This window comes from Pholcus phalangioides, unplaced genomic scaffold, assembly GCF_987345545.1.
Source record: "Pholcus phalangioides strain wild (caught in Gottingen) unplaced genomic scaffold, Ppha-v1.0 ptg000009l_1, whole genome shotgun sequence".
Classification (NCBI taxonomy): domain Eukaryota; kingdom Metazoa; phylum Arthropoda; class Arachnida; order Araneae; family Pholcidae; genus Pholcus; species Pholcus phalangioides.
In genome coordinates, this window is record NW_028301602.1 from 16,602,018 (window position 1) to 16,616,592 (window position 14,575).

At 38.3% G+C, this 14,575-nt stretch overlaps 1 protein-coding gene and 1 non-coding gene across 2 annotated transcripts in view; both read left to right on the forward strand.

Moving 5' to 3' along the window:
- LOC149082123 (uncharacterized) overlaps positions 1-14,445 on the forward strand; it is a 31,442-nt gene extending 16,997 nt beyond the window's left edge. The window contains exon 2 of the mRNA XM_089236864.1: positions 12,560-14,445. Within this exon, the coding sequence (XP_089092990.1) occupies positions 12,570-13,283 (714 nt within the window). The 5' untranslated portion in view covers positions 12,560-12,569 and the 3' untranslated portion in view covers positions 13,284-14,445. The remainder of the gene's footprint in view (positions 1-12,559) is intronic.
- Positions 9,650-9,722, forward strand: TRNAA-AGC (transfer RNA alanine (anticodon AGC)). Its single transcript has one exon. It is a non-coding gene; the product is annotated as a tRNA-Ala (tRNA).
- Positions 14,446-14,575: the final 130 nt, after the last annotated feature.

The window sequence follows — 14,575 nt, forward strand, 5'->3', positions numbered from 1 at the left end:
GGCCCAAGGGGAGCTAAAACAAAAGGCATTTTCCGGATTAAGCATCAACTATGTAGTAATAGGAGGAATGTTGGTTGTGTGTGCGTGAAGAGTAAGATAATATAGGCTTTGACTGATCTCCGTCGAAATTCTGAGAAAACAAGAACCTACGTTACCAGCAAACAGATCAAATGGTATTTTGACCAATCAATTAGATTTTTTCTCTTTTTTTTATCCCTACTCATAATGTTTGTCGCAGCTATTGTCGAAACATCCAATTCCGTTAAACTGCCAAAAAAAATTATTAATATTCTTTGTAAAACCCGACAAAATTGTAATGTATCCAAAAGCCTATATTATCTTACTCTTCACGCGCGCGCACAGCCAACATTCCGCGCGCACACAGCCAACATTGATGTTTAATCCGGAAAATGCTTTTTGTTTTAGCTTCCCTTGGGCATTTGTAAGTGTAGTTGAAGAGAACCGCTTATGCCACAGAAATACAATCTCTATTCAGCTCAGTTCAGCACTGTCAAAACGTCGAGATATGTTCGGATTTTGGAAATAATTCTCACTTAGCTATTTGAGTTGAAACGTATCAAAAATAGAGTGTAGTACAAGTTTTTCGAATTTTTGGATAGAATGAAATTTTCTAATCTGTCTGGCAACTTGAAAATGTTTCATTTTCAATAGTATCCATACTTTTCGGGCTGTTATGCTGTGTTTGAGGCTTTTTATAAGCATACGTTCGTCCACTACAGCGGTGGCTATCATCCGTGCAGGTGGCAGCAAGCGAAATGTTTATTTCATGAACGAGACGTTATTTCACGAAGAGTGTCGGAAACGGATAAAAATTTTACGATACTGATTCTAAAATTAGAAATAAAATACGGAACATTATCAATAAAATAAAAGTTAATTTATTTTTAAAAAATTCGCTGAGATACCGGTGGTTGAAATTATTATTTTTTGTTAATTTCCACTATTTTTATTTGATTACTTTAACATAGTAAAAAATGGCGAAAATTCAAGAAAAATCATCCCCAATAGATAGATAGATGGATAGAACCTCTCATAACCCCGGACTGATGCAAAGCAACTTACTTCCGTTACTTCAAAAGAGGCAGGGTTGTGTCGGATAAATCAGCAAATATTAATAGTAATGGTCAACCTTCTCAGTGCAAAAAATCACTCGCGTCGTTCTCCCCATGAAGACAGCTATCAAGTCGATGTAACACCAAGCCATTTGACTAAAAATGGACAGCTGAATCCAATGACCAGGGAGAAAAATTGTACGCGATCCCAGTGACTTATAAGGGCTGGAGACCGCAGCTTGGGATTTGGAAGTGTGGACAAGTAAGAAGAAGTTGGCAAGTTGAGGTGGAAGATTCGAATGATCTAAATACACAATACATACAAAATATATACAACGCCTCCACTGTGACGGGAAACGAGGAAGCAAAGCCTCTGTCCACAGTGCTGAGCAGTTTTGCTTCCCTTTCTTTTTACAGAATATATAAATAATATATACACACACAGATGAAAACACACACAGAGCCTTCACTGCGAAGAGAATAATCAAACAGAGCCTCTGTTCACAGTGCTGGGCATTCACATTTGAATTATTCTCATATATTATTTACATAGCATAAGTATCATCCTCAATATCTCAGCAAATTTTTATCATATTATTACGGTAATAAATTTTTTTACAAATCTTTACAGTGAAGGAAGATGCTATTTTTATTACCAGTTGACTGGTTTTTTTTTTTACAAATACAAATACAACGCCACAACAGGCAAAATGCCCAACGAGGCGGCTGAGAAAAAGATGCCCATAAAAATATGGATGTCATATATTTCAAAAATACAGCAACCCAATTAATAATGCAATTAATAAAAATTATAAACAATATATACACGTGATAAAAATTATACAATGCCCATAAAGAATTTTTCATTAAGAGCCGTACAAAAATTTATAAACCCAGAGTCTTCATTCAACTTCCGTTGAATGAAGACTCTAAAAGTGTTGACTCTTGCAAAAGTAAAGACTCTTTGCAGTGTTGTAAGCCCGGCAGGCTTACAACACTGCAAAAACATATTAATGCACATTTGGAATCAAAAGTTGCTAGTTTTCCTGCAATACATGGTTTGCACCAAAAATTACACCAGGAATTCGTATTTCATTAGGTAATAAAAAAATTATTTCAGAGTTACGTCGATTTTCATTCCCATGACAATCGACTTTGATGGTGCATTCCTAAACTCTAAAACTTCGCGTTATTTCATACACCTAATAGAAATTGTAAATATAAATATATCGAAAACGAAAGTCAAATTTAATGGTTGTTTTTTTTTATCTTTCGCGATTGACCAAAATCCGAACGATTTCCGCTCTGACGATCACGATCGACGAGTTGCCGATCGCTTCTCTTAATTAGGAGAAAACTCTGAAAGGAGTAACCGATACGCTTAGCCGTTCACTCAGCTCACTCAGAAGAACACCAAATTCCGGAATGGATTTTAATTTTTTCTCTCCAGGAAAACTATACCGAATCATAGAAACAAAATCTCAGTGATTATTTCATCTGTTTTCACACATAAATACTTACACGCTTTGACCAATCACCGGCTAAATTCACAGAAAACTATGTATTTTTTGTAGATTTTCCGAAATTCGAGATGGAAAACGTCAATTAATTGTTCTTTAGCTTATTGATTCCAGCCGGAAAAACAATGTATTATGTGTTTTTTTAGCATTTTGTTAATTTTTCTACGTTTCTTCTGAGTCATGCTTACGACAGTATTAAATCTAAGCGTAGCATGCTAATAACACAAGGTACGAATGTGAACAAGATGCAAAACTTTTTGGAAGAAAAAGAAACTTTAGCAACGTGAATTTCACGGCGCATTTCTGTGGAAAGGAAAAATAAAGGTGTGAAAGTGTCGGTATAATTCATATTTTTGAAAAGGTCGATTCAATTCTTCTCATTATTTCAATTTTTCAGAGAAATCAGTCAACATGTTACAGTTGTTTATTCCCATCTCACACCCACAAATAGGTATGCTTTGCCACGTCCCCAGATAAGAACCGCTGGTCTAAAATGATAATCAAAACCAAACGTCTAATAAATTCGGTAAATTGCGTCACATGGTCACCGAATGTGTGGATGGAATTGTTGGTATTGCTACTTTCTGAGTCTGTCACAAAAGGGTAATGCGGTCAACCCCTTTAGGAAGAAATGCATCTAACGAAATTTTATTCCATGAAATATCTTGTTTATCAAGTCAAAATCTATTTAAAATATTCTGAATTTTTTGCACGTCTTGCAAAACACTCATGAACCAAATTTTCACTGTACAGTCATAGAAAAAGAAAATAACCAATCGCCTGAAAAAAGTTGCTTCCGATAGAGTAATGTGCATTTAGCGTTTGTAGGATCTTCGAATCAGAAATCAGTGAGTGACTGTTTCGCGCGACATCATAGCCATTCAAGTTCAATTAACAAATGAAAATGACAGTGGTGGAACCAGTTTTTAGATCAAGATGATCGTGTTACCTAATGGTATTGAAAAAAAAAATCATATCAACGCAGTTTGACTAGTTTTATATTCCTCACACAAGCTTCTCCTTGCACACTACATATGGCACATTCCTGTTTGACATGTCTTGTGAAATCGAAAAAAACAGGTTTCCACCACACATTCAACTGAACATGGCTATACATATGTGCGTCTTATAAATATAGGGACTTTTTTTTTTTTTTTGGATAAAATACGAACGGAAACAATATCCAGAAAAACCAGAAAAACGAGTTTAACAGAAAATTATAAAATAGAGGTAGTCTTCTGCAATCTGCATCCATGTTAGGTTTGTTCAGTTCAAGTTCATTTGAAACGGTATCAAATTCGATTATTTATAGCTTCCGAAACGAAGGCCCATCCAATGAGACGCATTTAGTGCGGTACGATACAGACCAGTGTTCATCAACCATTTAACCCTTTCCGTGGTTATTAGCTCTTTACTCGACAGTGTTGCTCTCAAGCAACACATGAGTTCCTTATATTTTTTCAAATAAAGGCATTAAATTGTGAGCTCGTTTCGCCATTGATGCTTCTAAGTAACTCCTAAACAGTCGATTTTTACTCGTGAGATATTCATCAAGTTTCTATAATTACCAGCAGAATGGCTCAAAGGTGCACATGTCTTCCATTTCTTTACAAGCCAAGCAACAATGATTTTTTTACCCTTGCATTTTGGCGGGAAATACCATGTGTGAAGAAGGCATATTGATGGGCATTCTTCAATAATGATAGAAAAGTAAGTTGGCGAAACAAATGTCATTTTTTACACTATTCACACGTACGAAAATCATATAAATACAGCGTGTTCCTTGAAATGCAACATCCCATATTTTTTTAAATATTGGCAATAAATTTTTTTTTGATCATGTAACCGCATTCAGGGTACTTCATTCGGTTACTAATATAGCCCCTCTAATTTTTTTCTTCTCTGATTATTTCAATGTTTACTAATTAAAGATTAAAATTTTACTGATCCACATTATAACTGACACAGTGGAAATCACTAAACCCTCTGTAAACTCCCACACCTTTTTTTCTAGAATAATATTTTTCCCGATTTTGTGCAGGTGATAGTGCTTTTGTCCCCCAACTCCGAGAACAACAAACGGAGGAAGAGAAATACTCTAGCTTTTTCTATCATTTATATGCAGTACACATATCCATATAATACCCCGAAGGGATAGGAAAAAATACCATTTCCCCCTCCCCCTTTTGAACAAAAGCTAACTCTGCCTACAAACGGTTGATCTGATAGGTCCGGGGGAGAGGATAGAAAACATGTTCGCAAAAGAATCCTGCTTTACAGAGATCTCTGTGCTTGTCATTGCCGAAATAAAAGGGTTTTAAGGACGCGAAATTTCTCGTAATTGCAGAAATACAACACATCAAGTTTGGCGAGACACCTCTTAATTGCCGCTGAGATGCTTAATACTTGCGGACCGGCGAAATTAAACCGGAAAATAGGACAGGAAATGTCGAAAACAGTAAACTTCATTATAACGACACCAGAGACTTCGTGCAATTTTGTTGTTATAAAACCGAGCTAAAAAATGCCGTCGAAACCAAGGTTGAAATTTTTAAGACTTTTTAAATATGAAAAATATGACCAAATGCGGCGCAAATACAGTGTATGAAGTTGTTATTTCATATCATTATAGGGGGTGCCCACATTTTATCGAGCAAAATAAGTAAAATTTAGATTATTAACACGAGACACCATCAATTATTGCCAAAAATTTTGCACATTGCCAGCGAAATTGCCAGTTATCTCTTATAAACAGCCTTTCGTGGGAAATCAACATCGACAGAGCAATTTTACAGTGAATTACAAAGTATTGACTAAAAACCATACACACACACAGGATCATGGGCGGAGATACGGGGTCCCCCCCCACACCCCAAAGATGGAGTCGACAGTATATGCGTATATATGAAATGACATCATCATCATCGTGCCCCCCCCCCAGACTTCCAAGTCTATTATCGCCTATGCAGAGGATTCTATGTCTATAGTCATATTCCATCTATGCTAGGTCGTATTACATTCTGTGCCTATGACAGGAAAGAAAGTTGAACATGACACAAATGTCTAATAAATATATCTATATATCTATACAAGGTGTCATGTAAGTCCTAATTCGACCTTTATCTTATCAACCACGTTCCATACCTCTAGTCTATTAGAGGAATGGTTCTAATTTTAAAATTGCTCAAAATGCGTTCGGAAATCACTCTCTACCATTTTCCGGAGTAAAAATACAGTGTGTCATACAATAAAAAATCTAAATTTTGATATGCCCCCCATCCTTTAATTTTCAATTAGAAAGTTGTTTCCATGTCTTTCCTGAGACCGCAAAAAAAAAAAATCTACGTTTTTGAGTGCAATTTTCGATGAGATATTCGAATTCAAAAATACGGGAAAAAATTCAAGAACTGTACAAACTAAAGGACAATGTTCCTTTCCTTCACGTATGCTGATCTTTCCCAACTTTTTCCCGATTTTCAATTCAGATATCTCAGCGAATATTGCACTTCGAATCATGTTTTTTTTTTTACAGGAGAGACAGGAAAACAATTTTCTAATTGGACGTTAGAGGACAGGGGGGACAGTATAAAAATTCGGATTGTTTTTTATTTTATGACACACCGTATTTTAACTCTGGAGAAATTGATTCAGAATAATTTCTGAACATACTTTGAGCATTTTTTTAACATTGAAACCGTAACTCTACGACGAACGGGTGGTGAGATAAAGGTCGAATCGGGACTTACAGGACACCCTGTATAATCGTATGCATTGTGTAATTTCCTAAATTATGCAAACCATATCCTCGTCCCTCATCGTTAGGTATCAATAGAATAGGATAGAAAATACCGATCACAGGTTCGCAAGCTCTTCACCGGCCTTATATTGCTATAAGACCGGGATTATACTGTAAAAGTTTTATAAAAGTTCTTTTACAAAGCTTTCAACCGATAAGTGGATCGGTTACATTCGAGATTATTGGTTGTTTTTTATGTTTTGTAAAAGATCTTTTATCAAACTTTTATAGTGTAATTCCGCTCTGAGGGCAATTTAATCACTCTGATAGATAATAATAATCCAACGCCAGTGGAAAAAGGGGGAATCCAATCTAATTAATAAAATTAAAGAACTTGAAGGGATTTTTAAAATTATTTTAACGTTAACATATTTTTAGCATCAAAATTAAAAAGATCCGAGCCAATGGATCCCATTGTCACATCTGATCTATATACATTGGGCCTAATCCTATAAAATAAAACCAACGTCCGTCCGTCCCAAACTTTTCGTAACTGCAAAAATTGGTGGTTTTATACACACTGTCTATAACAGAGGTCTTCAACCTTTTACCCAGTCGCGAGCACTGCCTGTGCCCATCATCATCAAAAGAAGAGCACTCTTGCGGCCAGTTACGGCACGTATGAGCGAATGCATGAAATCATGAATGCAATTTGTATAAGGTGGGTTTAATTAGAGCGTCGATCAAGATCCCGCAAAAGCACGAAATCAGACACGAGCATCGAGCACTCTGTGTGCTTCAGGGAGCGCCGTGGTGCTCGCGAGCAACGGGTTGAAGATGCTTGGTCTACAAAATTGATCACATGGACATTTCGCAGACATTGAACGTACAGCCCAAATTCTGGGAATTTCTTGGGAAAACACCACAAAAACGCGACAACGACGAAAAACGTGTCATTACATCCGGGATCGTTACGTTCTCATCAACGTTAGCCGTCTCAAGACCATCATGGGCCGACGGGCCAAATGATTTCTGCGAGGCCCTACCAATTAAAAAAATACCTCGAAAATTTCAACCAGATCTCATTTTGTGAGGCCTCTTCTTCGCTTGAGGCCCCCGAGTTGTGTCCGGGTGGGTCCGTGCATTAAGAAGGCACTGTGTGAGAGCCGTTCTGAGGGAAATATGAAGAACTTTGTGCTCGTAATCAACGCTTCATGCGTAACTTAAGACCAGTCGAGCCCCAGGCTCTGTCCCTAGTGGGATGTAAGCCTTTTATACCCCGAGGGGTTATGCGTATAAGTGGTCATGCGTATAACTGGTTTATATGATGAAAGTTTAAGCATTTTTCTCTAATCGTCATTCTCAATATAAACGGATTCAAATGATAATAAAAAGGACTTATACGCGTAGTGCACGTTCTTCCCTCAAGACTGTTTACGGTACTCGACTAGATGTAAATTTGAATATTACATCTTATAATGAAGCCTGCACAGCGCTCTATTTTTGCTCATTCCCCACAGTTGATTTCCTACATCAGTAGGAAAAATATTGCTGAAAATTCTTTACGTTTCCCCCAATGTCGTCAAGTCACTTGTTAGCATGAAAAAGAAAACATGGATGTCTAGTCAATTTTAAGTCTGTTTTCACGGTCGAGATGAAAGTACGCCTTTTCATAACTTTCATCGCTAATCACTTTTATAAAGAAATATTTGGCAATTTTCATATTCTCCTCACGCTAATAACTTATGTAATACCTATTAGCATGTCACTTGCGAAATCAGAAACAGGATTGTGATAGCTACATAAATGGCTTCAGTCCTAGGGGCCGGAATAATTACTATATTTTTTTTATGCTATAAATTCACTATAGAAGGGCCCGTGAAAAGTTTGGTTTGGAGCCACTAAAGATTTTAGCCTAGGGGCCCTGCTCAAGGATGTAGGGCCATGGCCACACAAAAGACGCAGACTCTGGTATGTGTCGTCTTTTATGTAGATATTATACACAAGGCATGTTCAGCGGCGGGCTCAAGTATTTTGCTGCCCGGAACGAAAACCGCTTTGCGGCCCTCTAAAACGAAGTTTTGCAACTTCCCAATGATCATGAACCCCCCCCCCCCCCCCCGGTGCACGCCAGGCTTACATTTTTTGCACCCAATAATGAATATCAGACTACTATTTCACGGTCATAAAAAAAAAATTTGAGAGGGCCATTCGACAATAAATTTGAAAAAAAGTGCCCGCTGCCCAGCGACAAAATTTCAATTGTGCCCCAGGTACTTAATCACTACTCTCAAAACTCACTCTCACTACTCTCACAATTATACTACTCTTTTATTTAATTACTCTTCCAGCCTGGAAATCATGAATAATGCCTCCCTCATGTAATTCTGAATAATTTTAAAAGAATAATTCAGCGTCTCTAATCTGGTCCAGCGCCCGGGGTACTAGATCTATCTGCATCCTTCTCTTGGCTTGGCGGGGAAGGGGGGGGGTTCTGTGGAAACCTTAGGCCAGAGGGCTCGATGTCTGAATTTTGGAGTTCTTGGACAATATTTTAAGCCATTTGCTTTGTTAAAAACGTTTAAGTCAAAATGTAATCAAAGTATTTTTCTGCCGGTTTGCGGGCCCCTAAAATTTAGCGGCCCCGGTGCGCACGCACTCTTCGCACCTGCCTAAGTCCGGCCCTGGGGTGTTGCATAAGAACTGAGAATAAAATGATAAAAAGTCAAGAAATATAGTTACAGCGAAAAATAATTTATTCTTTTTTCAAAATATCTTTCCTTATGTAAGGGGTGCACAACCCCCGGCCCACGAAAGGTTTTCCGGTAGAAAGTATGAACATAACACGATAAATACCTAGCATGACTATATTTTCTAATTAGAGCATGTACCCCACTTTACGGTAATTCGAAAACTCCGCTGTCATGAGAGAGAAAAAAATTGATCTTCGAAAACAAACACGATTCAAATTACGCATCGGAATTTACTTAGTGCGTGGGAACAATAGCAAATTCAATCAGCCATAATTTTATCAAGAGAAAAAGAGTATTGAGAAGTCAATATTAAATTTCTTTCAAAATATGAAAGTGATGTGAAATGTTGATATTATTAATCAGTAGGCAGCTTATTTCATCAATAAAAATGATTTTCTTCTTGCCTGGCAGGCTTGTTGAAAGGTCGTTGTTATCAGACTCGTTATTTAATCAGCTTTTCACTCGACCTATTTTATGCTACGGAACGATTACGTCCTTTCCGATCAATTCTAGGCCAACTGAATGGTGATAAAGCTACGCCTATGTTAATATGAACCGAACGTAATCGGGGGCGTAGCTCAGATGGTAGAGCGCTCGCTTAGCATGCGAGAGGTACCGGGATCGATACCCGGCGCCTCCAAAATGTTTTTTTTTTTTTTACTACCCGCTAAAAAGTAATGGTTCTCACAAACTTTTGTCACTCGTGACACCAGACCCGCTAGCTCCCTTTCCCCCCTTTTGTTGCGGCCCCGGAATACAATATTATCAAAGTACCATCCACTAATAGAGAATTGATCTAAATTGAATATATATCTACTTTTTTGATAATCATTTACGATAAGAATGAACAATATCGCGTTAAAATCAAAAACTAGAAATTCGACAGCTTTTAGGGAGTTTCATCATTTAAGGAAAAGAGGAATCTGAGATCGAAATATTTGATTGTGGTAAAAGGGCCAAGCTTAGACATTTGAGACTCTCTATAATTTGTGCTTGTTAATAATGGATTTATAAGACATAAAGGCTTAGCTTAAACCTTATTAACTAGGGTTTGTTAATGATGGCGTAACCGTTCCCTATTCATGGTTCCTCTGCGGCTCCCCCAAAATAGTTCAAAGTGGATATTGTATATTCATAAACGAACCACTTCAAAAATATAAATAGGCACGCGTACACACACATCAATATTTCCACCATGTCACGACGCCCACTTCGAGAAACCACTGCTCTAATGGCTGTTTCTGCACGAGAAGTACGATAATGTTAAAAGCAGACTAAGGCCGGGATTACACTATAAAAGTTTCCTAAAAGTCCTTTTATAAAACCTGAAAAATTCAACCAATAAGATTATCGGTTGCATTTGCTGGAATGTAACCTATGAGCTTTATTGGTTGAATTTTTTGAGTTTTATAAAAGGGATTTTATCAAAGTTTTATAGTGTAATACCGGCCTAAATCATTTTTAGGCGGAAGGAACGTTGGAAGCGTTTTAGAGACTTCGAGATGCTCACAGGCTGAGAGAGAACTTCACATAGAAAATTTTAATTTCAAAATTAATTCTGGGATGCTCGGGCCAATGTTACAAAATACTCCCGGCTCAGAAGACATTGCTTTTAGATGATAAGAAAATATGTGATTCAGAGTTTTTTTCAAACGTTTTTTTTTACTGTAGTGGCTCCTCTCAGCTTTTTTGAATGCGTGTATATAGTCGTCCCGCTTAAACGGACATCAACGGTTCTACACACACAGGGACGGACTTGGGCAGGTGGGATGGGTGCAGCCGCACCGGGCTGCTGGATTTTAGGGCCCGCAAAACGGAATAAAAATACTTTAAATAATATTGAATTCAATTTTGACTTGAAAAATCGATAGCTTGAATTTCTGTCCAATAGAGGCGAACCCCCCCCCCCCCACCCCCCATTCCTCCGGTCTACGGTTGTTTGAAAGACCTACAAGCCGAGAGCGAGGGCATGCGAATTTGGTGTCACGGACGCTGAATAAGAAGGGGCACTAAATTCCCCCTTTTCGCCACTTATTTGAAATCACATAGAGTAGGCAAGATTATTTGAAATCACATAGAGTAGGCAAGATTATTTGAAATCACATAGAGTAGGCAAGATACTTGCCCCGCTGAAAGAGTATTTTGTTACTCCTCTGGGTGGTTCCTCCAAATTGGTCCTCTGACACTGAAAGCCCTTCCATCGTGATGTCCTACACTTTTGCCCTACTATTTTAGAACCGTGGTCCTCAACCTTCAAGTGTCCGGCGACTATAACTATTATCTTCGATACTATTGTTTACTTTTTTTTCGCTGGACAGAGTGGTACTGTGTGTGGTACAAATTTATTACTGAATGTCTTTTTTATTACCATAACATAGTAGTGGTGGTTTGATGATCGTCCTTGGGTGCCGATGTAAACCTAGAGTACGCCAGGGTGCCCGTGGCGGGTACTTGGAGGATTATGGGGAATAAATTTTTTCAGAGGGGCCCCAGAGAATTTTTTGCATAGGGCTGCGAAATGCTAAAGCCCATCGCTGAGCACACAATATCCAATAAGCGGGATATTCGATTATACGGGGAGCACTTCAGTTACCGTAAACACCGTTAGTATAGTTTGCTTTTCAGAACCTGATGAAGGATAAATAAAAAAAAGCTTCTGAAACAAATCAAACGTCAAAATTAAATGAAAATTATAGTGAATCGCAATGATCACAATTGAAATTTTTATTTTTTCATTGAGAAACTTAGTGCCCTCTATGGGCTTAGCAGAGAACAGAAATAAAATAATTGAATATACGTACAAGGGACCATATAGCTCCCCGGTTGCGAATCACTGTATATATAGTACACGATGATGCTCAAAACATGTTGGCATATTATGACCAGGACCGTCTTTAGAGCATCGTGCGTCCCCAGGTAAATTGGTTTGTCCGAGGCTCCCCCCCCCCCCACCTGACTAAAACTGATCACTTACCAATATTTACATACCTAATACCGAAAATCTTAATATCTCATTATCTTGAGGCCCAGGAGGTCACATGCATTAAGACATTCATTCAAACCGGGCACAACTCCCGTCTATCGCCATAGGCAATTTACTACAGATTGAGTTGTACCGGAAGTATGAGTGTGTGTCCCTTCAAATCCCCCGGGATACGAAAGCAATTGTATACGAAGCATTACGCATAATACACTCAACTGCCTCATGGCATTTGACCAGTTGCCGCCTTCAAAGTTCAGCCGCCTCTTGAGCAGTTGCCTCATTGGCACGGTTTTAAGGGAGCTGCCTCCCGACAGTTGCCAGACATCACTGGTTATGACATCAGCCAGTGCACAAAGGGGAACAAAGAAGAATGGCGGAAAGTCCGGTTCTCTGCAGGTGTTTTTACAAATGGCCATGGTCGACCTTCATCAATCATGTCAGGAATCATCCATGTTTGAAGTTCTATTAATTTATTGCTTGTTTATTTTTTCCAGGCAGAAGAAAATGCGCAAATCGTCGAGGCAAGTCTGGTTTTTAGGTTTTGTGGCGATGAACCTACTCGTTCCACAGGAAACTGAAGCGTTTTTCGGAGACAGTGATGACAGCGATGGCTTCGTAGAGATCCTTGCTGCTGGTCTCATTACCAAGTTGCTCATGGAATCGGATGGTGGCGGAGAAGGAGGCGACAGCAGTGGCAGGTCTTCGTTGCTCGGTTCCCTGACCGAGAGATTGGCGGATGTAGCATCGAGACATCGGCAGTACAATCATCAGCAAGAACCTCGGTTCATGAGTTATGCTTATCAACGACCACCACCACCACCACCGCCGCCACATAACATGATAGAAGAAGCAGAGTTTCACCATCATCATCACCCAGCTGAAATACAGTTGCGTCCGCTTTACCCCAACCCTAGTCCGATTCTATACAGTGAAAGAATTCCGCCAATGATCAATATGCCTTTCGGCGATTTCATACCGAGAGAATCAATGCTCAGAGGACCATCGATCAACTTCGTCAGTGGTTCAAGTCCCTTTGAGAGCGAAACGTCACCAACTATCATCATAGATGAGACACATCACTTCAGAAGTTTTCCACCCCATCCACCTCATCATGACATGATGTTTCCAGAAGCGGCAGAAATGCGGCCCAAATTTCTCTTGCCACGTATCATGCGCCACTTCGTTCAGAGGTTCATAAGGAGACCAGTACACAGCTGAATTCCAAAAGCCTGATGACTTTCAGCCGGATGAAAGTCATAAATTTTTAATATTTTTTCCTTGGGACATTGGTTAAGCCAATTCAAGTTTCAAAAAAGGAAGATTTTTTGCAATCAATTTTGCCAATTTGACAAGACATTGTTCCTTATTGGACTGAAAGGATTGAAGCATTAGCTATCAATAGGACACTAAAGAAACATGATGGTTGTATCAGATGCCTAACGTCATAACTGGAAAATGTTATCTCATTATGACTTTGACATTTCAACGTTCATCAACGACTTACTTACATAACACAAAAATTCCAGCATTTACCAACTTCACCTTAAAATATGGAAGGCAGATGACAGCACCAGCAAAAAACAAAACAATCACAACTCTGATAACATAAATAGGTTTTGGGCTATGTATACATACACTCAGAACACACACATTCTTACATGTTTGATTCATTAGAAATTCTGCAGAGGAATATGTACAAGGTGATTCACATAGAGCCGGCCCCCACAGAATGAGATGTAATACAAAAGATATTATATACTTAATAATATATAACTGACCTTAGATTGTGATCTATATGTTCGAGTACCATTCATTGTGATTAGAACAGGTGTTAAAAGTGGCTGCCATTGCCTTCAAGGTACGCTGCCACTCAATGTTTCATATTCTCTGTGTCTTGTTGCAGTGTTCCTTCAGTGATTATCCTGATTCACATATCCCAAAAGGTGAAACCATGGAAATGTGCAGCATTACATGTCCATACACTTAGCACTGTATGTGCTACAATTGTTTGTGTCATCCACAAATTATTCTATTATTTGATTTCACAAAACCCACAGATTAATATGCCCTAATGTATAGATGTTACATGCATTAACTATAGAATTATTAACAAATTCATTGGGTCGGTTCTGTAAGAATCACCTTGTAATAATATATGTATTTAAAAACAATTACTTCAATAAACAAGGTAGCACATATAATCTCTAAGTTAGAATAAACAACTGCGTCAGAATGAGTGAGTGCCATACTTTCACCCTTTGAGAGTTGAAAGTAAGGCTGGTATTACGCTATAAAAGTTTTCTAAAATACCTTTTATAAAACTTAAAAAATCCTACCAATAAAGCTCATAGGTTACATTCGAGCAAATGCAACCAATAAGCTTATTGGTTGAATTTTTCAAATTTTATAAAACTTTTATAGTATAATCCCAGCCTAAGGCCGGTATTACACTATAAGAGTTTGATAAAATCCCTTGTATAAAACTCAAAAAGTTCAACCAATAAAGTTCA